Here is a 27,248-nt window from a genome sequence, read left to right as displayed (position 1 = left end):
AAAAGATAAATACTAACAGCAGGATTGCGTTTCAATTTAGTCTTCTTTTTTACAATAAGGTATCACTCTACAGTAAAGGAAGAAAATTCTTACAGTTTAAGTGCTATAATTATGACTTTCAAGTGAATGACATGGTTATAATTTCATTTTCTGTTACTTGATTTTGTTATTTCGTCTAGAATATCAGAGGGCATTATAAAATGTCATCTGGCTTAGCATAATTGGGTATTTTAAATAACTATTACTAAAGTAATTGATTTAATATTTCATAGCATTCTACCTAAAGAACAATGCCACGCTGTGGCCTGGCATTTGAATCATTTCAAGACTGCTCCAAGTCCCCCACGTTTGCTGGTTGATAATGTGCTGTAATAGGTCCAGATAAACTAATTTGTGCCTAAGTGATAGCTAATACATCTTCCTCTCAGGTAGTATTTAACTTGATTAAAATGGACAGGTCAACATAAGGCATTTCATGTGGGGATTTCAAGCACCATTGAAAGCTAATTGGGCAAGACAAAGCTTATACAGGAAAAAAAGCACAGGCAGAGTCACTAAAATTGTAACTACCTGTTACAAATGTTATATTTATGCCACATTTGATACAACTTGGAGCATCCTGCTCAACACTTTTCATCTAGGTGTTCTTTACCATTGACTGTGAGTTTACTCCATCATACATGAGCAAATCACAAAATAAAATTCAGTTCAATGTCTCTCATAATCAACTCATGTATGGCATATACTTTGGAAGTTTTTTAACTGATGAAAAATTATTTTCAAATGTGAAAGAAATATCAACCACCTTTGACAGGCATTTCTTTCCCATTCCCCAATTCCCCAATAACCAACACAGAGAATTAATATTAATTCCAAATGATTGGCCAATATCTCAGGCTTCTTAATAGCTAACTCTTACATTTTAAAATAACCCATATTTCTTATCTATGCTTTGCTACATGGCTTGGTACTTTTCTCAGTACAGCATGTCCATATTGCTTCTCTCTGCATCTGCTCGCTCATGACTCTTCTGACTCCACACTTCTTCTTCCCAGAATTCTCAATTTGGTTCTTCTGCCTAACCTTATCCTGTCCAGCTATTGGCCAGTCAGCTTCTTTATTAAATAAATCACAGTGACAAATAATCACTCAGTGTAAAGGAATATTGCCCATCAACCCCTTCTACTTTATCATTTATGACAGAAAAGAAATAAAATGCAAACAAATCATTAGTACATGCAATGTTCAGGAGGTAACATCACTGGTTAAAAGACAATGAAAAACAATGGCTTGTATTATTGGAGAAACAATCATTATTGGGAATGGCTTATCAGAAAATACTTGCATTCATTTTTAAAAACAATGTAGGTGAAATCATAAATTTCCATTAGATATACTCTATCCTCTTCTTAAAATTTTATAACCTTTGGTGGAAACATTCAAACCTAACATGTGCTTCCCTCTGAATGGATAAATGTATATGAAGTGATAATGTAAGGAAAACTTTAGAAAGTGCATGAGTAATAGTTAATAAATCCATTCTCTCTCTCTCTCTCTCTCTCTCTCTCTCTCTCTCTCTCTCTCTCTCTCTCCTCTCTTTCTCCTGGTTCGATTAAACATCATTAGAGATAGTTAAGTACTCTCCTGTGCAGTACTCATAAACCCCATAAACTAGAATTATTCTTAATAAGGTAACTTTCCTATCAATGAATAAGATTATCTTAGATTGACAATATATGAAAATGTGTCATATAAAAATAATATATTATACTCTTTCCCCTGTAACCAAAAGATGTGTGCTTCTCTCAACTTTGGTCACACAGTTTTCTTACCACTGAGATAATCCTCAATATAGAGACCTGGCAGGCAGATCTGTGTGTGTCTGAGGAAACCTTGGGTTACACATTGAATTCCAGGCCATCCAAAGTAACATAGTGAGATGCTGTTTCAAAAAACAAACAAAGCACTTGTTACTGTTCCAGGTGTTGATAATAATCAGCTGTGACTACTTGGCTAATGACTATGGACAGAACATGTATACCACAAATAGCAATACTTAAAAGCTCAGTAGATTTTTTAGAAAAGGAGGAAATTTTCTAGAGCTGGGTGTATGAAGTAGTGCTGTGAAATGCTGGCCTCTGCATATGTTGTGTCTATTGCACATATGAACTCACAATAGCTATGAATACCTGACTAAAACCTGCACAAAATACTAGTATTTAGTGAGGAGTGTCTCCTGGTATCTTGGCTTTAACTGAGCAGCTACTAGCAGTCAATTGGCTGCTGAGACAAAGGAAAGTCACTTTTCTTTGAGAGTGTGACCATCACTGTATTGGCCATTCTCTAGCAGAGGATCCCATAGCCATGGTCTTATTGGTTAAAATATTAAGGCCACTCCACTTAGTTAAAAGGGAGGTTTATTTTGTGGGGTAACTTACAATCGAAGGGATAGGTAACAGGGTCTGGGACAGGGTCCAGTGGTGTTCTCTGGGGAACTCTGCTCAGTCTACCTCCAATGTCCAGGATCCAGGAACCAATAGAGCAGGCCCATCCGGATCTCAGGTCTTCAGGGGTCCTCTCTCGGCTCTGCCTTGTAGGTGTGACAGTTACCGAAGCCTCAATGGGGGTGGCACTTCCAGATCAAAGCTGGAATGGACACCCACTACATGGTCACCAGGGCATCACTAAACAGACTCAGTGTGTTACAAAACTTAAGACATGAACTTGTGAAGGAGCTATACTGCAGCTGGCCATGGGTTTGGGAGAGACCTAGAGTATATTTCAAGAATGGAATTATATTCGATATTAACAGAATATATACATATATGGAATTTTCAAAGAAAACCAATATGGTGTATAAATATATTTCTATATATTATTAGAGTATATAAGGTAGAAGGTAACTAGATAGGAATGTGTAAAATAATGAAATCAAAATGGCATAATATAGTTATTGGTTATCGTGAGAGAGGATATGATGTTAAGTAAAGTATTTAGAAATGTAAGTAAAATCTCACATTTGTGTACTTTTTGAGGATAACTTCAGAAATTTAATTGAGGACACCAGCATATGCAATTTAGGTACACATGGAAATGCCTTCTGATAAACACACAAAAGTTTATTTGTTCTTGCCTTCACTGTCTCTCCTCTCATATCATTCTTTCACAATCTCTTTCAACTGGGTCCAAGCCCTCTACTTCCTGCTGGCCCTTGCTGAGGCTTCTCTTCTTCTATAACATCTGAAGCAACACAAATCTAGGAGAAAACACCCCCTGGGAAATTAGGTTTTTCTGCATCTTGTTTTGATTATATTCTTTCCAAGTTCTTGACTCCTTTCTTCAACCACTCTTTCCCAGCAGTTAGAATTCTCCACCACTGCACTGCCTCTCAGGCCCTTGAACACGTACCCTGAATTAATACTGATTTTTGCTAGTATCCTAGCCCATCCTATCTCTTTAATACTTGGAGAATGGTATGTGTTGTTGCATCTACTGAAGTCATTTAGAGAATGTGAATGGGAGCTATGAAATTTCAATATACCTCTAAATACTCAAACTAGTTATTTTTTAAGTGGAAGATATTTAATAAATAATAGTTTTAAGATCTGAGTATTTGTATTTCCAGAATTTATATGTTGAGTCTCAATCACCAACATTATAAAATTAGAGCATAGAGCTGTGCTTTTATGCCAGAAAATTACTAAAACAAAATATCCACACTTCCAACCTCATAAATAGACATACATGTTAGACACTGGATTCATTTAACATTGACCTTGATTTTTGAGGCAGGGTTACTTGTGGTTATTACATCAGTTTTTGCTTTCAGACACCAGTAAATTATCTGTGAATACAGAAAATTTAAAATGAAAAGGGATTATACAAGTCTTAACCTTGGCAGGAAATCCAAGACAAAAATCTCAACACAGGATGAAAGATTTACCCAATGACAAACATTGATCAGAAGCAAACACAAAAAGAGTTCTCCTCCATCAGCATGAAAAAAAAGAGGTGCAAAACTTCATCTTATAAGCCACCAACTGCTAAAAGTTCCTCAGCTGAAGATATTGCTTCAACTCACTCACTTATCCATGCTATAATTTTGGCTGATTTGTTCTTGTTTAGATCACATGCAGGCGATCACAATTGCAAGTTCATGGGTGCAATGTCTCTATAACTTCAGAAGATACTCTTTCATGGCAGTCCAACTTGTCTTCTGGTTCTTACAACCTCCCTCTCCTCTCCATTATTCTTTTTAACCAATTTGCTTAAATGTATATTATGCTGACAGTTATTTAGGATGCTCAGTTCTGGGAGTCATTGTTTTGTGCTTTCTTTTTAGAAATATATACATATTGTTTTAGGCTTTTGGAAAACAAGTCATACAAAAAGAAACAACTATCTGGAAATACCATTAAATTACCATGCAGCCTTTGGCTTACAAAACAAAGTGATAGATTGACATAGAATACATGGACATTATTCCATAGATAAGGAAGAAAATACAGTAACTGTAGTAATCACAGAATTAACAACCTCCAATTTTTTTTCCAATGGTTAAAAAGAGAGTGAGACAAATCCTTATAGAATTTTCATCCTAAATTCTGCATGGAATTTGGAAGATTCAGTTATCAAGAAAGCAGAGAAGGACTTAGTTATGGTTTCCATTGCTGTGAAAAGACACCACGACCATGGCAAATCTTATAAAGGAAAACATTTAATTCAGCCTAGCTTACAGTTTCAGAGGTTTAGTCCATTTTTTTCTCATGATGAGAGGCATAGCAGTATTCAGGCAGACATAGAGCTGGAGAAGGATCTGGGAGTTCTACAGCTTGGTTCACAGACAGCAGAAGGAGACTGTGTTCCACACTGGGTGTAGCTTGAGCATATAATACCTGAAAGTCGACTTCCGAAGTGACACCCTTCCTCCAACAAGGGCACACCTACTCTCCCAATGTCACACCTCCTAATAGTGCCACTCCTTGTGGGCCAAGCATTCAAACAAATGAGTCTATGGGAGGTGGGATTCCTATTCAAATATCCACAGTGCCCAAAATAGTCTTTTTGTGCATAGATAAAACAAGCTCTTGATATTGGAGACTAAAAGACCACAAGGAATTTAGCAATGTTGTATAAGTTTTCACTGAAAATATATGACAAAAATAAATAGAAGAATAGACAAAGATGAAAGAAACCAGAAATTTGAGAGAAAGAGCACTGGATTTCTTATTTTAAGGAGAAGGAACAATCACACAGTTAGGTATTATGGGCACCCAGCTTGCTTTTGTAAGTGTTCAGTAGCTGAGAGCCATTACATTCTTGTTCTTTGATTTTGTGTCTGCCTTGCTCCAACTATTAAACTGGTTCTGAAGTAAATATAATTTTTCAAAGCTGATTTCAGGACAGTTTCACTTATACTTAGCTATATTCAAAGTAAAGTGGACAGACTGAGCTAACATGCTCTGTAAGTTACTGAATGTGCATTTTACTGTTGTGATGGCTAGTTTTATGTCAAATTGACATCAGCTAGAGTCATCAGGGAGGAGGGAACTTCAACTGAGAAAATTCTTCCATAAGAAACATTGGTAGGCAAGCTTAAATGGCATTTTCTTGTTTAGTGATTGATGTGGGAGGGTCCATCATGTGTGTAGTACTTAGTTCTATAAGGAAGCAAACCGAGCAAACAATGGGAAGTAAGCCAGTAAGCAACATTTCTTCATGACCTCTGCATCAGTTCCTGAATCCAGGTTTTGTGGTGATATTGTGTCCCCAAATATATTGTGCACCCTAATAAACTTACCTGGGGTCAGAGAACAGAACAGCCACTAGATAGACATAGAGGCCAGAAAATGGTGGCACACATTAATCCTATCACTTGGGAGGCAGAGATCCTCTGTGACTTCAAGGCCACACTGGAAACAGAGCCAGGTATGGTGGCACACACCTTTAACCCCAGGACTTGAGATGTCAAGTCTTGCTTAGTATCAGGAACTAGATGCTTTTAAGCTTTTAGGTTTTTAGCAGCAGTTCAGCTGAGATTCATTTGGATGAGGACTCAGAGCCTTCCAGTTTGAGGAAACAAGATGGGCTGAGGCTGAGAAGTTGGCAAGGTGAGGTTAGCTATGGCTTATTCTGCTTCTCTGATCATTCAAAATTTACCCCAATAGCTGGTGCTGATTTTTGTTTTGTTTTTTGTATTTTTGGTTTTGTTTTTTTTTTAATAAGACTGTTTAAGACTCATGCTATAATGTTCCTGTTCTCTTAGAGTTCCTGTCTCAACTCTCTTCTGTGATGAACAGCAATGTAGGAAAGTAAGACAAATAAATCCTTTCTTTCTCAACTTTCTTTTTTAGTCATGTTGTTTTTCTTAGCCACTGCTTTATTGCCATGAAGAGACACCATGATGACGGCAACTCTTATAAAAGAACACATTGAACTGGGTGGGTCAGTACATTACTGTTATGGCAGAGAGCATGACAGAAAGCACGATGATGGAACAGTAGCTGAGAGGTAAATTCTGATCCACAAGATTAGAGATAGAATGGGCCCGGTATGGGCTTTTGCAACATCAACACCCACTGCCAGTGACACACTTCCTCTGACAAGACAGCTACTCTGACAAGCTACACCTCCTAATTGTTCTGATCCTTCTCAAGTATTGTGATTCCCTGATGGCTAAGCAGTCAAAAATGTGAACCTATGATGGTAATTCTCAGTCAAACCACTGTAGTGTTTCAACACAGCAATATTAAACCTAACTAGGTCAACTGTACATTCAATTATCAATTATATACTTGACATGTACTAGTATTCTGTTAATTCTTTTAAGACACTAGATAAGAAATATGTGTTAAATAGAGTGTTTATCCATCCTTGCAACCATTTTGGTGCTATGGAATGAACTACTTTTACATGGAAAGGTTCAGTGAATAAGTAGGTGAGTTAAAGTTTTCTGAAGCACATCACACAGCTCTCTATTCATCACTTTGCCTTGAAATCAGTCTAGTCCTTTGTATTCAGATGTGCATATTTCTTAACTATTTTCCTGACATCTAGATAATTTTATCTGATTCTAGAAACTCTCTAAAACAAACAGATGAAATAACTGCACTCTCCTCTCTGAGGAGGAGAGTGGCAAGTGGCATTATGCTTTTATTATTTGGTAATCATATATTTTAATGCATTGATAATTCAATTAATCCAACAAAAGAAACAATATATTAAGAAATGTAATAGATACGTAAAGTGCGTCCGGTTCTGAGAAATACTTCAGGGTTGTGTATATCTGTAATGCATTTTATCAGGACAAACTGATTCTTATCAGATATATGGTTACATAAACAAAAAAAAAATGAATAAATCACTCTCCAAATGTAAGAAGTTTAGACGTTTTTGTGTCTAGAAGCTTAGAAACACATACACACACACACACACACATACACATATACACACACTCAGAAGACAAGGCAGAGAAGGGATTATGAGGCAGAACTGACAGCACACAACATACTTTAATATTTAATATTATGTTTGTCAGCATTGTCATTTCATTGTAATTTTTCTCTCAGCACCCCTGAAGACGCTTGTCAACTATGATTGTAATTATTCAGCACACTAAGCTTGGTCTGTTCAAACCTTTCTTCAAATGAATCCAGGAAAACACTCTTTGTTGCTGTTAAAAAGAAAAAACACTTCTGGATTTGCATTTCATTTCCTCCTCTATAGTTAGGCAGCAGAGTAGCATACAACTGAACTCAAAGACTTTCATATTGATGCAGTTTTAACCTGCTGTGCTGTGTATATCTCAGTCTGTATTTTTGTCTGCATATGTGCTGTTTCCTTTAATTTAAATGTGAATTAAATAAAGATTCTTACAGCTTGTTTTGATGGGTAAAGACTTTTCTGGAAGAGGGCATTTAATTATTTACTTACTTAATTGTTTTGGTTTTTATCCAATTTACTGTCTTCACATTCATGACAATCTCCACCTCAAACTGAGGGGCATTTCTCTCTCTCTCTCTCTCTCTCTCTCTCTCTCTCTTCTCTCTCTCTCTCTCTCTCTATACATATTTATTTTTTAAAAAGTTTTTTTTTTCATTTTACATACCAATCCCAGCTCCCCTACCTTCCCCATCACTTGCCCCCCTACTTCCTCCCACCCCACCCCCATCCACTCCTCAGAGAAGGTAAGGCCTCCCTTGGGGAGTCAACAAAGTCTGGCATACTAAATTGAGGCAAGGCCAAGCCCCTCTGCACTGTGTCAAGGCTGAGCAAATTATCCCACCCTAGATAGGGAATGTGTTCCAAAAAGTCTTCTCATGAACCCTGTATAATTCTGGTCCCACTGCCAGGGGCTCCCTGAGGGGCATTTTTATTTTTGAAATGATTATATATTTGTCAGTTCCAGTTTAAGAATTAAAATATGAAACTTTTTTATATTAAAGAAATGAGAGTTTTCAATTTGCCTCTGAACACAACCATTCCGCAGCTTCTTAATAGTAGGAGTTATTATTGCACCACATGTGTTTGGGATATTTACTGTTAATTGGACACAAAAATAAATGTTTACATTGTGATGCATGCACTTACCATATATAATGGATCTATCATTACTTTTTAAAGATTCATTTAAATTTGTGTATATGTGTGCGCATATATGTCATGTGCATCATGTGCCCACCATGTCCAGAAGAGGGAGCTGAATCCCTCTCAGCTAGAGTTACAAGCAGTTGGGAACTGCCAGGATGGTTAATGGGAAATGAACTTTGACCTCTGGGAAGAACAACAAGTACTCTTAACTGATAAGTCATCTCTATAGCTCTGATGTTATTATTTTATCAACATTATATTGGAGAAAATACTGTAGACAATTCCTTGTGTTTTATTCTCAGTTTGTAAATATAATTTTGTGTCTTTCTGACAAACTTTTCCCCAAACCATCTGGGTACCATAGGGAGGGAATAACTGTTCCTGTAAGGCACAGCTAAGGATGAACATTTTAAGAAACAGACATCATCAAATCTTTGGAAGAACACCAGGGTTGTTTGCCCATTTTGTTTTACTGGGCTTCAGCGACCCTTGAACAGATGACTTTTCGAGAACTGTGCAGAGCAGGCACATAACCAAAGGCCAGTCACTTATCACTCACCCAGGAACACCCCACAGCTAGCATAATAGCTGAAACATTTTGTGCTCCATGGAGCACATCTAGATGTGAGAACATGGCCATTCCCTACAGCACACAGGGTTCAAGGACAACACAAGGGCACACTTTGGATTTCTTTGACACATACCATGTTACTATGAAAATTGCCTTTGATGGTCCAGATTGTTATAGGACTGTGACCTCTGGAGTCCTTTCATCATGAGCATCTTCCACTTTGCAGACATAAACTTATACACAACACACAAATGCACACATACACACACACACACACACACACACACACACAAATATCCTAATACACTCACATAAAATGATGATCTTCTATTTCGCTTTTCAATGTTTCTCTCAACCTATAGAAACTTCATGCTATTTTTTTTTTTATTCCAAACTAGGAAACCAAAGCCTACAAGAAATCCCAGGCTTCATAATTTGTCATTACTTTCTAAGCAAAAAGAAAGGATATCTGTGGTCTTCAAAGTTGGAATAAATTCCCAATGAAGTATTCTTTGTTGTTTTAATTAGTTTCTTTCCTTTTATTAAACATAGATTCCTATCTCAAACAATATAATCAGCATACAGTTTTCCCTCCCACTGTTTCTCCCAGTTCCTCCCCCCCTCCTCTCCCATCTGGAACCACTCCTTTCCCTCTCTCAGAAAACAACAGACTTCTAAGAGATAATAACAAAACATAACAAAATAAAATACATTAAGATAAAAAAAAAAAAATCATATCAATGTTTGACAAGGAAAGGCAACAGAAAAATAAAAGATCCCCAAGAGATGGCCTGAGAATCAGAGACCCACTCATTTATACACTCAGGAGTCCCATAAAGTACTAGAATGAAATCTGTAGCATATGTGAGGGAAGACCTGTGTGCAGACCCTTGGAGGCTCTGTGGTTGCTGCTTCCATCTCTGTGAGTTCATAGGCACTTTCCTTGATTGTTTTAGAGGTTTTTTGTTCTTCTGGGGTACTCTGTCTCCCCAAGTCCTTTTGCATCCTCTTCTGTGGCGTTCCCTGAGCTCTGAGGGGAGGGATTTGATGGAGACATCTCATATAGAGCTGTGTGTTCCAATGATTCGCTCTCTGCATAATTTCTGTCTGTGGATCTCTGTTTTTTTGTTTTTCATATGCTACATCTGTGTGTTTTTTCTCATTGTCTCTGAAGATGTGTGAATAAGGCACTGATCTATCAGTATGGCAGAATATCATTAGCAGTCTTTCTATTACTACTTTCTTTTTTAAAGACCAGTAGTATTTTAGTTTAGCCCAGGTCTCAGGGATATCTAGTCTTTGGTTCTGAGCTAGCCAAAAAATGAGCCTAAGCTAGGCTGAACATTCAAAACTAATAATAAGTCTCCATGTCATGATTTGGGATCTGGTTGGTGGCCTAAAAGAAAAAGCCTGCTACAGTTTGGAGCTTCAAATTTTGTTTCACTTGGGATATCAGTCTAAGAAAAAGAATATTAAACATTACCATGTATCATGAACAGACATAAAAACCATTTTGGACCAAATCCTCACCAGTAATCTGAGATTAGTTGTCTTTAGATCATGTGGCTATTTTGAATACAGATCCTGCTAAGGCTTCCTGACAAGGTCAGTGCTTTCAAAGGTATATAATGAATCTAATGAAATTTTCTGTAATTTAGCTTCCAAATTGTTATTTTTACATTTCTATGGCATTTTAACCATATTTCTATTAAAATATTTGAGCATTTTTTAAAAGATATTTTCTTTTGCTAACACAATCTTGTGATTAAACACAAATGTCTCTGGCTGTGGTATAAAATTTTCCAGCCAATGAATTTGAGTACTAGAAAAGAGGACTGCTGTTTACTTCATAAAACATAAAAGTTGTTCAAATTAATGAAAATTGTAAAATGTTCAGCCTGGTGGAATATTGTTTTCTAGTAGGAACATAATACCAGAATTCAATAGATCTGAAATGTGATATCCTTGAGGAACTCACATGCCATTCTTTATGAGCTAATTAAGTCGTGAGTGAATGGTTATAGAGCCTCCATTTGAAGTATCAGTTTTACTCTTGCTTGTCCTGTCACTGTGTACCAGTCAAAAGCTTAACAACATTTATGACACACAGGTTGTAATATCTTTCCTCGGTAGTCCCTTCTCAAATACCACATCCTTACAGAAACGTATTTGGACTCTAGACACAATGGCGTTTCAGGAATTTCATGGTTTACGGTGGGTCAGAAGACGTTAGAATTCTTTCCCATGAGGGTGACGTTTTTTTCATTTGTCACTCTGTAGTGTTTGCAATTCACAGTTTGTTTTGCTCCCAAAGCAGGCGAGTGTGACCCCCTCTTCCTTGTGTCCTTTGTTGCAGTAGTGTTTGCTCTACTTTGACAAGATTCATATTTTACAATATGTATGAAAGACTGCTGGTAAATTAAGTACAGACTAGAATTCCACACTATCATTGGGAAAGGAAACACACTTTGTATGGTTTCTTATTGCTTACCTTGATCACTAAGGCATATGCTGAACTTGCTCTGATGAGAAATCTCACATATGTGTTCTAGGCAGAGAACTTCATATTCTCCAAGAGAATTACCAAGCTAGTTAGTTCAAACACTCTCTTCTAATTTAATTTATCACTGCATAGTAAGTGGACTGATAAAATTTTTACAAGACGCCGTGTGCTGGCTTCATCAAGACAGTTAATAACTTACATGTTTAAGTGGTGCTGGTTGAAATAAATTTGGATTGAGTGTGGAACTTGGGCTAGCTGCCTCCTCAAGATATTTTAGTTTTAATTAAATGTCACACTCAAAATAAGTGATGAGTGACCTGCTTCTTGTCTCCTAAAGGACTTAGAACATAAAACTATGGAAGCAGAGATTGTTCATAAGACATTCAACACACTAATTGATATTAAGCCATAGGTTCTTTTTACTTTAATTTGGAAACAGGGTCCTATAAGGGAGATTACGGTCAGATTTTTAAGTATGTCCTATATGAAGGGATTTGTGATTTATCAATCCACATTAGGTAGTATAACTTTGATACAGTCTGATGAATATATTGCTGTGTCACAGTTCAACACACTGCTGACCACATTTCATTGTGCACATGGATGAATGGAGAATCTTGTTAAGATGCAGATTGTGATTCAGCTAATTTGAAATGGAATCTAAGAATCTGCAAAACAGGGATGCTTCTGCCTGAGGTCAGTGGGACTAGACTTGGAATCACTTTTTGAATAAGGATGGCCGAATTTTCTTGCCATTGACAACAGGAAATCCTACCTAGGCCTTTCGGCTGATGTATCAAGTTTTCTGAAATGCAAACAAAATCAATAAATAAATTATATGCATAACATTATAAAATTATGCCCACCCATAAAGCCACCCAAAATCTCCAGGTGTTTTCGATTAACCTGTATGCGATTGTTACTTTCTACATGGTAAGAAGTCACAATAAGGGATAGAGAAACGTAATGGTGCTGCTTTGGGGGAAGAGGAAGGAACAGTAAGCTGGGCTTGATATATTGGACAAATTGTTGGCTATCTCTTGAAATGTTTAGGAGAGGAGTTTCAAAGATATTAATAGTATCTCTTACTTTAGTTAACAAAGAATGCGACACAGGGTAGTGGACAGCATAACTCACATTTGGGTGTCTAGCTCCAAAATTTGGCATTCAGTTGTAGGCTTCTAAGTGTGCAGTAGTGCTATGCATGACTTGGCAGTCACCAAAGACTCTATAATTAGACTTAAGACTCACTCAACAGAAGGGAACTCATGCTTGGCTTTAGAAACCTAGACTATTTAAGGCTAGTAAAATCACAGATCTTTAGGGCTCCCTATAACCACTACTTTACTAAACAAAAATAATCCCTAACTACATTTGAAATCTTTGTCCTTATACCCAGAGATAAGTGCAGTCATCATTCCTTCATCAAGTCATTTATCTTACAGCAGACGGGGGTATTGCAGAAAGCTGCACTTAATCACAATATAGCATCGTTGAGCCCAGTACCAAATTATACATATGGAAGACAACACCTGCCTCGGGGAACATTGGGGAAGAAGGGATAGAAATGTTGTAAGAGCCAGAGGATCGGTGAGCTTTCTGTGAGATTGTGTTTCCTAGCAATGTCAGAAGCTATACCCATAATGTCTCACCAACATGGCTACCTAAATATGAGCTGAACAGGGATGGCAACAACAGACCTGCTAATATATAGAGTGGAAATCATTCAAAGACTCACTCCTACACACAAAAACAAAACAAACAAACAAACAAAAAACTACATGCAATACAGAATGCTGAGAGGGGCAGAAATAGTCTTCTTCAGCTACACTTATCTGTGGATATAAGGTCACATACACAATGCAATAAATACCAGTGGCTTCTGAGCTGGAACAGAACTGAAAGCATCCTCCCTGTGGATTACCTTTCATGGTACCAGAAGGCACACTACAAGATTCCAAAAGAGGTGAACAACTAATAATCCCCAGCAGATATGATACCTATGAACCACAACAATGACCAGCATAGCACAGTGTCTGTAAGGGTGCAGTAGTGGCCGCAATCCTGACTGTAACAAACATCTCTCTGATTGAACTTAAGGCCAATCAAAAGAGCTAAATCATGCTTGTACCTGGAAACCTAGTGAACTATTTGGGGCTAGTGAAGTCACAGATCTTGGGGGAGAACCTATAACCCACATAATTGTTTACCTAATTCATCTATCTGTTTTGTTATAGGGTCTTGGTTTCACATAGTAGAGGATTGCTAGAATCTTTGTATCATAAGTTTAATTTGAAATTGTTTTGCATCTTGAATAAGAGCAATTATACAAGATTAATATATGAGTTGTATATAAGATTGACTTGATGATAAGCCAGGAAAAGTATTGTCATTCTTATCTAGAAGAAACCTACTTGCATGGCTTCATCCTGAAATTCTGATCTCATAGATTGATATTTAAAAAAAAAAAAAAGCTGCATCTCTGGGTCAGGGGAAGACCACAGAAGAAAATCAAAAAGATTGTAAGAGCCAGAGTACAACAAAGTCTGCTGTAAAACAGTCTCTCTTAGAAATGATCTTATAAACAACAGCAGAAGAATAGCAATGTCAGAGAACATGTTAAGGTGGAGCGGGGGGGGGGGGATTTTATGGTGTACAACCCCTAAATGAAAGACTACAGACAACTAATTACTTCTAGTAGAAGGAGAATCAAAATCTAAGTGAAGGTTCCAGCGCCAGAAAAAAGGTCACATCTAATTGAATGTTGGCCAAAAGGGGTCCTATGACAACCACAAACAACTCAAGCTATTGCTGTGGCTATTGATGTCTCTCCACAAACTGATGTTAAAGGTCCTATTGCTGAAGAAAACATTTGCATATCTCAATGAAATAGAGAAGCTGAGCTGGTGCCTACCGAGGGCCTTCACCTATACTGACTAATATCCATAGTAATAGAAGATACTCTTCATGATACATAGAGCAATGTAACCACCAGTCCAGCTACAAAACCTGTGATCAACAATGTTAACCTGCCTGTTGATACACTGGTTCAATGGTGGCACAAATGTGGTGGGACCAGCCAACCATTTTATGAATGGAATTAGAGGGAATCCAAGTCTAATATGTTGCAGATGGTCAAGAAGCTGAGGTTAGATAGGTCATGGGCCTATGGGAAAACAAAATATTCTGCTAAAGGAACAAGGCAATAAAATGACTGTTAATTACATTTTGATGTACCCATAGATCAGTGTATCTATCACTCAAACATAATCAGAGATGATTCCTCTTGCAGTAGAGGGTATCTAATAAAGAAACCCACAACTGCACAATGTGCAGAGAGTGAGAGACTTTGGAGCACTTGGTCATAAATAGAATGCCTTCTTCAAAGCTTCAAGGCTCAGAGAATTCTGCAGAAGGGGAGAGGGAAAGATTTAACATCCAAAGGGAATTGATGGCACTAAGGAATCTGTCTTCCAAACAGCAGGACTCATGTACATATGAACTCACAGAGATTGAGGCAGAATGCATATGTGTGCTCAGGTTCAAGCAGGAGTGAGAAGTCCCAAAACTTAGAGGGGGAAGTGGACTAGAACTCCCATCTCTAAGCAAAAAACAATCTCCAATTTACAACTGCTTGCAAAGGAAAATTTAATTTTCTCTAATGGAGTCTATCTGGACATAAAAACCACACTGAAAAGAGTAAGTTCCATATCAGTAGTAGATGGCCATCACAAAATGTACTCAATGATAGTTTTTAGATTTTTTTTTCTCATATTGCTATGTTTGAGCATTTTTTATCTTCTAGTCTTTCACATATTTATTATGGCTTCTGACTCTGTGTTTTTATGAAGGTATACATATGTGTTTTTTGTGCTGTTTTTCCTCTATATTAATTGAACCATCCCCTTTTTTCTTTCTTTTCTAAAAGAGAAAGGGAGCATTAAATGGATGGGCAGTTTGGGGGGGATATAGGAGAAGATTGAGAAGGGGATTAGAATACATTATATGAATTTTCAATAAAAATAAATAAAGTGAAGTTTTGCTTAATTTTAATTTGGACAGAATAAAAAATCTTGAAATTCCTGTTTTGAAAGAATATAGATAGTCAGCTATATCTTTTAATCTTAATGTAATTATAAGTTAAAAAATGCCTTAAATTTATTTGTATTAATTATAGATATTTGTAAGAAATTTATAAACATTTAATTACATACAACTTAGGCTCACCTAGGTTCTGAATGCTACTACTTATTGGAATTGCATCATTTATATGTCTTTTGAGAAAAGGAAATTAACCTAATGATCTTGGTAAACATGCGTATTATCTTAAATGCATCACTCCAAATAAAAATGTTAAATTTATCATTTGTATTTTAAGAATATTTCTGGCTCTAAAGAGGCCTATAATAATGCCAAAAGTAAAACTATTTTACTGTTAATTTTTGAGAGATTGTCCATCCTAACAAATCATTTTATGGCTTATTTTTCTGTTATATTATAAATATTAAACCATATTTTGAAAGCAAGTACCTATCAAAATCTATCCAATTTAAATTTCATAGCTAAATTAAACTTTTATTTTACGATTGAAGAAATATGATTTTATATAAATAAGTAGCATTTTTAAGATTTCATGAAATATTTATAGACCCCTCCCAAATGCTATTTGAATACATTTTAAGAAGTTAAGAATGTTTAAGTTTATAAAAAAAGTTATGCATTTATTAGTCCATTTAATCCCAGCACACAAGCACATCCACACACAGAAGCACCATGAAGCATGCGCACGTGCGCACGCACACACACACACACACACACACACACACACACACTCATACTTTAGATTGCATGCTAAAATGACAATTGTATTGCTGTGCACAAAAACATAAGAGTGAAATTAATGAAATAGCAACAGCTTTATTTCTCCATTATTTTTAGGATTCCTAGAGACTGAGTTTTTCCACATGTCCACATAGACACAAAATGTCTCACTGTTACATGAACATAATTATGAGCACACATGACACACATTTTTGACAAAGAAGAAGGATCTTTGATCTCTGTCTGTCTTAGGAGGAAGTATGGATAACTCTTGAAAGATCTGTGAGGGTGTCTTGCTTTTCTGTCTTCCAGACTCTTTCCCTGGGAACTTTCAGTTCTGTAATGTGGTCATAGAGAAGTTGTCCCTTCCTATTCTTGGCATGGAGACATGTCATCTAATGACAGCTCGCTGGGTCCCCAAGTATGACCGTAGACTGCGTTTGGCACATTTGCTTATGTAGGGTCCAGGAGCTTCACAGCTGAAGCAGACCTGGGATTTTCTGTTTGGTCTCTAAGACTAATCGGAGGGTGTGCTTGTTGGGAAGGCTTTCCAATGGTGTCTAGGAGTGTAATCACAATTTTTTGGTATCTTATGAGCACCAGGGCAACAATGGCCAGTAGCTGAATCACTGAATTCTCAGGTCTCATGTGACACTTTGACACTTTCCACAGAATCAATCTTTGAGGCAGAAAACTCTTCCTTTGAGGATGAGGGATCCAAGTTGTTGAATTTCCTGAAAGTCCCAATTAGCCTGCTGCAAATTAGGAGCAGACTTCTCTTTTCCTTGAATAACCTTTTCAAACTTGTCATCTGTAATGAATAAGTACCTTAACTGAACTTTCCTTTATTGTAATGATATTTACACTCCTGGAGCCCTGTTGGACTATTATAATCTCAAATGTTGGGTTGTTAATATGGGAGGACATACACATTGGGCAGATGGTCATTAGGACTTAAACCACTAGTTTTTCAGCATGCTTTTGAACTTTGCCCGCACTCTTTTTTTTTTCCCTGTCAGGGCATAGCACATGGTCAGGAGTAAGTATGTGCCTTCATTCCAATACTGTAAACTAAATTTGAGGTCTGAACATTACTGGTAAATCAGGATGGTTCATCAAAAAAAAAATTCTTTCTTGATTCTCCATACATTGCTATGATTCAAATAGAGATGTGGATTGTAATTAATCTTGAGGGTCCTGCCACATGCTTTATCAGACATTGAATGATCAAACCTTGTCACATGTGGATGGATGACAAGAAGTACTACTCCTGGAATGATTATTAGGACCATGTTCCTTTATTGATTACCTGGATAAATGTAAAAACTTGGAGATATGGCAGGGCTTTGTTGAGAAGGACAAAATATATTAGCTAAGTTCCATTTTCTATGGTTTTCTGTTTGCTAGTTGGCATGTGTACACAAACAAGCATAATCTAAGGTGTCAAAGTATTATGTACTTTCTTCTGCAGCTTCTGATTATCTTTGTAGATAGTTATGAAGATCTTATTATTTCTCTTGATATTTACAAGAAAAGTCTGGATGCAGTATCGCGTAGTTCATACTTCTGTACATTAATCAACACTCATCACACACACACACACACACACACACACACACACACAGACAGAGAGAGAGAGCTTGTTTAGAGGCCTCTTTTTCTTTATAGCCTCAGGATAAAGCCAATTCCAGTATTTGATTATGCATCATAGCTGAGAATAAAAACAATTAAAGTGTGTTTTTATGATAATTCTGTGGGTCAGGGTGGTACAAGGTCTACATTAGTGGGCTTCTCAAAAGTCTATGTTCACAAAGAGATCTCTCATTTGCAGATCACATCACAGTCATTGTTAGCTAGGGATCTTAGACTACTCTAAGTGTGGCTTCAGGAGAGTTAGAAGCACTGGTCTGAGAATTCAACTCTTCAGGGCTTTCTTCCCCCTGACCAGAGTTTCGACAACTCACTTGTGTGTTATTTTCTTTCAGGCCTTTAGTAACTGTTAGCATCATGTTATCCTTAGGCATTCCACAATAGCTTGCCTACCATTTCAAAGAGCTCCGTGGACTGTGAAAGGGAGAGGGAAAGGAAACAAGAAAGAGTGCTCTGCTTTCAGGGTTCATGGTTCTTTTGTGGAGAGAGAGAGAGAAAAGTCTGAAAGCATCTAATCTTCCATTGTGTTAAAGTTCAGAGATTATAGACATAACCCAATTGTACCTTCTGACTGGCAGATCACCAATTGTTACCTGCATGAATCAGAGAGCACCTGCTGATATAGCTAGGCTCTTGTTTCCTGGACCAAAGAATTGGAGCAGTAACATATAGTGATAGAAATAGAGACAGTTTATTAAGAGAAAGAGTTTTATACCCAGGAAGAAATGTGGGCTAGACAGCTGCAAAGGTCTTAGCTCAAAAGTGCTGAGCCCTGGGGGGTGTTGGCCCTTCATAAGTCATTTGCATGACACCACTTTCCCTCACATTTGCATATCATACATTTTTCTTAGGTATATGCCACATACTGAGTAACCCTGGGTAGCAGAGGGACCAGGAACAGAGGGTAATGGTAGGCAAAAATACAAGACTCTGGGTTCACTTCAGGAATGAATTATTCCTATTTTCCCATTGCTGCTTATTCATTGTTTATCTAACTGCTAGAAATAGCAGGGCAAGCAGAGCTTGATCAAACAGTGTCTTTGAGCTCCTTATCTGAGTCTTTTGGCACTCCCTCAACTTTTGTGGGCTTGTTTTGCCGTGGAAGGCATCCCCTTTAGGATCTATCTCCTGCCTGCATTTTCCACATTCAATCTGGGACAAGGATTGCACCTCCTAAAGATCTATAGAACATCTGGACCCCAATAGGTATGTTCTGTCAATTCCAGGTAGCTCTGCTGGGATAGATTTCCAATCTGTATGCCAAATGGCTTTGTCATGTTAGTCTTGACCCTATCCCTACACTTCTGTCCTCTTCATTGAATTGGGCTAAACAAAACAAAACAGAATATCATCACCTAGAACACAACTAGTTCCATGGAGTTTCAGATTCAAAAGGAACCACAGCCTTTCATATCATCTGCCTCAAGGGAGTGTCCAACACATGAGCCTATGTAGATTATTCCTCATACAATCCACAGTACATTCTGAATCCCATGTGACATTTAAATACAAGCACAAATTATTTAATGCTTACCTTGTATTGATATGTCTGCCTTATCAATATTCATTTGTTCAGACAGAAAAGAAATTGAAGTCTACTCTTCTAGCATGTTGAAATGCTTTGAGTATGTATTTCATTTCTTTAAACATGTCAGAACAGTTATGTTTGGGACCTAGTCTAAAATATGCATTTTTTTGAAAAGTCATATTTCCATTTCTCCTATTTGTTGTTTGAGCTATTATTCATTGTATCTTAAAACACTCATTTTACTTTTAAAGTCAGTTTATGATGTTATAGTGAATAGAACCTCATCTATAAAAATACTGGCTATAAAAAAAAAGACTTATGTGTCTTCCATGGGCATTTATGCTTACCTAAATTGACTGTTAGCCCTTTGTGCTATTCTAGTTTGGCAAACATCTTCTTTGGATTTCTCCTGAAAACACATATCCACTACTGAAACCATGAGTCTCAACATGACAGAATTGTTATGGATATAAGTGCTGTGCTCAGAGGAGGCAGGTTTCCCTGATGCCTCCATTTATCAGAGCACTAATTATTTCTATTTTCTTCAGAACCAAGAGTAGATCTTACTCCAGTTCCGTGCCATGTGTCTGTAGCACCACTGTACACAAAACTAACAAGCACTTTTTTTCCTGCAGTCTGTGCTCAGTAGAAGAGGGCTGTTGGTTACTCCGACCTACCAATTCCCAGCACAGGCTCATAAAAGAACTTCAATGTTTTCTCCATTTATCCCTTGTACCCATGTTACTTTATTGAATAAATGCATATCTATTTGTGAGAAAAGGTGATTGTGGGGACAGGATTTGGATAATGATTTACTGTGTAGTCTTTTCCATCATTAGAAATAGGTCAGTCAATTTATTTGAGAGAAACATTTTAATTATCTTGTAAAATTCTAGAATTTTCATTATTTCACCTTGACAACAAGTATTTAAGTTATGATTTTTGCCAAAAGTTTTATTGTTGGAAGGATTTTTTCTTTATGTATTACAACATATGTTTAAATAAATAAGACTCAATATATTGTTAGGGAAAAGGAAACTATGAAATTGATCAATTATATGTCCAATAGAATTATATTGAATAAATATAGATAAGTGCCACAGTTAGACTGGTGTGAAATTCATGCTATTGTAGCATATAGAATTGCTAGAATATATTCATAAAACTTACATTTTTTTCTATAGTGAATGTAGTCAGACATTTCTGTTACTCCCACCAGTTTCCAAATAACCACTCAGATATATTACTTATAAATGTTGTGCTGATAGCTCAGGCTTGTTATTAGCTAACTCTTACATATAAAATTAATACATATTTCTCACCTATGCTTTGCCATATGGCTCATAGCTTGTTTCCTCATTTTCTATACATCCTACTTCCTCAGCAACTGGCTGGGGTCTCCTCTGACTCTGACCTTCTTCATTCCAGCATCCTCTGTGTCCAGCTGTCTTGCTTATACTTCCTTCCTGGCTACAGGCCTGTCAGCTTTTTATTAATCAGTGAGAGTAATACATATTCTTAGTGTACAGATAGACTATTCCACAGCAATTAAATAATGAAAAATTGGCAAAAAAAATGATTTATGTGTGTCATTTGTGATTTATACATCAAAAACTGGAATTTGTACTCAAAATCCCAATTAACTGTTACTCAAATATTTTTTTCAGCTCTTCTTCAAGTGACAATTTCACTTAGCAAAGTAGAGCTTAGTGTGGGTGAATCTAAATTCTTCACATGTACAGGTATGTACATTCTCCCTTATTATATGAAAAAATGTTGAGAACAATTATATAATAACATAAAATTTATTTTTATTTATTTGGTCATCAAAGTAGCTAATTTATTTATAAAATTACATTATAAAATAAAATATGTGCATAGGAAAATTCTTGTGATTTAAATATTATTCTTATATACCCATATTATGACTCATTTGATCTAAAGATGAATATACTTGTACATACGTAAGTAATGAATAATTAGATACTATACTGTATAATTCTAACACCTGAAAGAAAGTTAAATGACAAAATAATGTATATCTTTTTGGTACATAAATTGTCAAGCATAATTACTTAGGCAAGAAAGGTTTCTGAAAAAAAAATGATGATTAATCAATGTATTACATGACATTTCTGCCATAAATTATATGAGCCTTATTCCATTTAATTACAATTCTATTTTTTCAGATAGTTTTTGTGTACTTTAATTCACTATATTATAGAAATGTCAAATGAACATATTATCCACCTGCTTGTATTAATCATATCCACACTTATGAACATAAGCTTTATATATATATGTGTGTGTATTCAAAATATTCAGTTAATGTTAAAATAATGTATGAGGCTATTTTAAATATGTCTCTGTTTCTGATAATAGTCAAATAATGTAAGACAAGAATACCCTAAGTATTACTGACATAGATCAAGAATGCCATAAGTATTCCTGACATAGATAATACAAAATTTGCTTAGCACATTTGTAATATAGGTTAGTGGTAGAGTGCTTACCTAATGCATGCAAAGCCCTGATTTAAATCTCCAGGATCACACAAAAAGGGGAAAAGTTGTCTTGACAATGCAATGGCTTATTTAAATTTTGACAAGGACTAAAAAAGTAGAATGTTGTTCAACTAACACTCATAATCCATATTCAGAGAATATAGACAACAAATATTTGAATCTTATGAGTAGAAAATATTTAAAAAAACAAAATTTTATTTTTTAAATGTTTACTTCCCTGTCTATCTTAAATGACACATATGGTAATACACATTTTTTTATACTAATAGAGTATCCAAGGTGAATAATTATTTGTTTAATATTTTTACTTATGTCAGAGGAATTTTGGCCAAAGGACATTAGGTACTGTTTCTATCTTTTACATGTTTTATACTTATACACTGTTTAGGTAAAAAAATTACATAAAATGGAAAGTTTAAATCTATTACAAAAATCAAATAAATTTTATTTTGTGTATTATTATTGTAATTTGGCATATATTATAGCATTAAGTGATACAAAAACAAAAATAAACAAGTGAATATTTTGAAAATACTTCATTTAATAATATATTGAGTTTCTTATGAGTAAGTATAGTAATGATAGAAACTATTCAAATCAGAGTTTGCATTATTTTTCCTACTCTGATAGTGAATATATACAGAATACTTTAAATTCTGATACATTAAATATGTGACTAACTGAAACTCTACACATATACTTTCACTCTAAACTAGCCAGTGACCCATCACATTATTCATGAAAGACTGTTCCATATATAGGAAATATTTTAAATAACACTTTCAGAAAAAGAATAATTTTGATTATTTTATCATGTGTCTAATACCGCAGCTCAGTTTTCATATGGAACATCTTACTGGAAATTATCACTCACTAGATAGTCTGAAAGAAATAGAATTGTGATTGCTTTGTGCTAATTTAGAGATACCTCTATGATGGTGAAATATCCATACCATAATGTTAGAAAGTGAAATATCTAAAATATTTTAACAATATTACATTATTATTATTTAAAAACTGTGATTTTTTTTGTATTATTCCAAGTTGAACAGATGTACGTTTGTTGTTTATTCCTTGGATCTGTCTACAGTATTTTACGAAGAAAGATATTTTTCATAACAATAAAAAAGAAGGAACTATTATCTTCACAGAGGACCCATGGTTGTTAACTTTATACATTTTCCCACTACTTTTGAGTGAATGCATGTTAGATGAAATATCTTTGTTGACTGACAGAAAATGTAGGGAGCTTTAGTTTTATAAAGTGGTTGATGACCTAGATTCTGAATTGGAAACTTTAAATTCATGTTTACACTATAATTGGTTATAAATGCTAAGCAGGATAAGTACTATTTCTATTAATTCTAATTATAATATGATTAAATAGTTAATAATTTCAGATGAAGATGAGAAAATTCAGTTGGAAAGAGACATTAGGATTTCTTTTCTTTTCTTTTTTTTTTTTAAATAGCAATTGGCCTTTTCTGTACCACTTGAACAAGTTTGAAAATTAACTCAAAATTTAGAAATACGAAAGGCCAAAATTTGTTTTACAAAATATTTACATGTTTGTGAGTAATTCTTTATTTGGGCCAATACTTTTGCTGTCTCTTGACCTTGGGAATGACAACAGAGCAAATGAAATCATGTTAACCTTTGTTTCTCTTTAAAAACATCTACCGATTGGACTTATGTCTTCCTAAGGCAGTTTTAATATTTTGTGCAAAAATAACCCATATATTATGACTTTGAAGAAGCTTCAATCCTCACAGCTTAAATTCTAGTAATGTATTTCAGATGAAATATTTGAAGTTTGCTTACATGTGCCAGACGGAGTCCTTAATGTTGATTAAACAAGGATGAACATTTGTCTTAACATTTGTGTTTACTTTCAGTTTTGTGCAGTTTTCAGATTTCCAGTCTTCTATTGACATTCTTTTTCTAAATTGCTAAAATTGTTACATAATAGTAAATGTCACTGTGAAAACAAACACTTCAAATCGATTTTTCAAACTTTTTTTTTTTTTTCTTTTCTGTCTCTGCAGCAATTGGTGAGCCTGAGAGTATAGACTGGTACAATCCTCAAGGAGAAAAGATCATTTCAACACAGAGGGTTATGTTACAGAAGGAAGGGGTCAGGTCACGACTAACCATCTATAATGCAAACATAGAAGATGCGGGTATCTATCGCTGCCAAGCAACGGATGCCAAAGGACAGACGCAAGAAGCTACTGTAGTTTTGGAAATTTACCGTAAGTTGTTCAATTGTGTTTCAGTTCGTCGACACAGCAGTTTCAATTCAAAGGATTCAAACACAGCAAAATATGCTTAAAAGTGAAAACTGTCCTCATAGAACCCTCATCCAGTGACTGATGGAAGGAAGCAGATGCAGAGATCCATGGCTGTGCTCCAGGCTGATTCCAATCAATGAGAGAGGAGGGATTCTGTGGGCAAGGGGACATTGAGATCATGACGGGAAAACGTGCAGAGATGACCAGCCACACTAGTGGAAACCATGAACTGTGACTAATAGCTATGGAGCCCACATAGGACTAGACTAGGCCCTCTGGATACGGGAGACAGTTGTGTAGCTCAAACTAGGGGGCACCCAGGCAGGGGATTGGGATCCATCCCTGGTGCATGGGCAGGGTTTTGGGAGCCCAGTGCCTAGGGTGTGACACCTTGCACAGCCTTGGTGCACGGGGGATGGGCTCGGACCTGCCTCAGCTAAGTGTGCCAGGTTCTGCTGACTCCCCATGGGAGACCTTGATTTGGAGAATGTGGGGATGGGGGGTGGGTTGGGGGAAGGCTGGGAGGTAGGAAGAGGGGGGATCTCTGGTTGATATGTAAAGTGAATAGAAAATTTCTTAATAAAAAATGAAAAAAAAAGTAAAAAATGGCACTCAATCATAAATTTGAGAGATATGGTGTCCCATACATCTTTAAATAGAAACACAAAATGTCTTGCTCTTTATAATTTTGTTTTTCATTGCTATAAAAATATGATATATTAAGCCGGGCGGTTGTGGCGCACGCCTTTAATTCCAGCACTCGGGAGGCAGAGCCAGGCGGATCTCTATGAGTTCGAGGCCAGCCTGGTCTTCAAAGAGAGTTCCAGGAAAGGCGCAAAGCTACACAGAGAAACCCTGTCTCGAAAAAACAAAAAAATAGAAAAAAAAATATGATATATTAAAATAAACCCAGACTTTTCCATGGAATGTCTTCATCTTTGGCTTTTTCTATCCCTGTCATATTAAAATTATCTGGAAAATATATTAAAAGGATATCCTGTTTTGCCTGGTTCTCAAAATACAAAAACAATTAAGTTGATAACTTATAGGCCTAATTTTTGAAAACATTTTTCATTACTTTTGGAGTGATGCATGAAAGCCTTGGTGATTTAATTACTAAATTAAAAATGAAACAATTTTGCTGCCACAACAATTCATATTTTTGTGAAAAACTCTCTATTGAACTTAAATATCTGTGCTCATTCATTATGCCATGACTCTTATTGATGTCTAATCAGTGTTGTTCTCAGTTTCTCTCTGTCTCTCTGTCTCTGTATATATCTATATATCTAGATAGATAGGTAGGTAGATAGATAGAATGATAGACAGATAGATAGATAGATAGATAGATAGATAGATAGATAGATATAGACATCTTATATACATGTAATTAAAAATAAATTAAAGGTGGGGAGAGAACTCAGAGTTGAAGTGGAAAGTTAATTTTCAGAACAGCAAACTTCACAGTCAAGAATGCTTAAGAGAATAAAGACAAAACTGTTCTTGGAGCACATTGGTAAGGTGGTAAGAACACAGATCACTATTTATAAAGTTTCTAAATATCTGAATTCTCACTACAAAATAATTAGTAATAGATGACTATATGTTGAGTTAAATAAGTGATAAAACTTTAACAAGTGGTTTTATTTTCTTGATGCAGAAAAACTCACCTTCAAAGAAGTGGTGTCCCCTCAAGAATTCAAGCAAGGGGAGGATGCAGAAGTGGTCTGCAGGGTTAGCAGTTCCCCAGCCCCAGCGGTCAGCTGGCTGTATCACAACGAGGAAGTCACCACCATTCCCGACAGTTAGTATTTTGGTAACTCCTTAAGTTATATGTTCTCAAAACACTTCAAGGTTTTCAAATATGAATGTTCTGTATTGTAGAAAAAGAAACAGAGAGTTTGGGCATGCTATTGTGTGTCAGCATTTAAAAGTCTGACACAGGAGAAATGTGATCCCAAAGTCAGCCTGGGCCATAGCATAAGAATCTGATTGTGACACACAGATAAGCAAACAACAAAAAAAGATGGCATTAATTTGACTTCAGGTTTCAAACAAGTATTCTGAGATTTAAAATCCAGCTTGAGCCGGGCGGTGGTGGCGCACGCCTTTAATCCCAGCACTCGGGAGGCAGAGCCAGGCGGATCTCTGTGAGTTCGAGGCCAGCCTGGGCTACCAAGTGAGTCCCAGGAAAGGCGCAAAGCTACACAGAGAAACCCTGTCTCGAAAAACAAACAAACAAACAAACAAACAAATAAATAAATAAATAAATAAATAAATAAAATAAAACCCAGCTTGAAGTTGCCGTACTCTGGGCTTTGGGCCAAATTCTGTACCTTTGTTGCTTTTAATAAGCTAGCAAAAGAAAGACATGTGGCCAGCCATGATGACATGTTCCTATAATCCCAAAACTTGTCAGAAAGCTGTAGAATAGTCAGGAGTTGAAGGTCATCTCAGCTTCATAAGATTTCCAAAGCCAACCTGGAAAACATGGGTACATGTAAAAAGCAAAATAAAGCAGAAAAACAACAAGCAAGCAAACAAACAAAACAAAAACCCCCAAAACAAACAAACAAACATCCATACTCAGCAAATACATTTTGTCTATGGTAGATTTGGCAGCAGAATTTTCAAGTGGTTTATTGTAGAAAGGCAAAAAGAGTTACTACAAATACTATTATGGAGAATTGTGTGCTTGTCTTCTGTTACTATCAGATATTACTACATTATTAAAAAATAAAAAAGCAAATGAAGTAGTAGATGGCAAAAA

The 27,248-nt window shown here is 36.1% G+C and overlaps 1 protein-coding gene across 2 annotated transcripts in view; it reads left to right on the top strand.

Annotated features, from left to right (window-relative positions):
- The window catches only part of Ncam2 (neural cell adhesion molecule 2), a 410,880-nt gene that overhangs the window by 210,248 nt on the left and 173,384 nt on the right, over positions 1 to 27,248 (top strand). For both annotated transcript variants that reach the window (XM_028859839.2, XM_028859840.2), the window contains exons 2-4: positions 21,330 to 21,404; positions 24,233 to 24,439; positions 26,139 to 26,282. In XM_028859839.2, coding sequence (XP_028715672.1) covers positions 21,330 to 21,404; positions 24,233 to 24,439; positions 26,139 to 26,282 — 426 coding nt within the window. The remainder of the gene's footprint in view (positions 1 to 21,329; positions 21,405 to 24,232; positions 24,440 to 26,138; positions 26,283 to 27,248) is intronic.

This window comes from Peromyscus leucopus, chromosome 12 (genome assembly GCF_004664715.2).
Source record: "Peromyscus leucopus breed LL Stock chromosome 12, UCI_PerLeu_2.1, whole genome shotgun sequence".
NCBI classification, from domain to species: domain Eukaryota; kingdom Metazoa; phylum Chordata; class Mammalia; order Rodentia; family Cricetidae; genus Peromyscus; species Peromyscus leucopus.
This window is presented reverse-complemented; position numbering and strand designations above follow the sequence as displayed.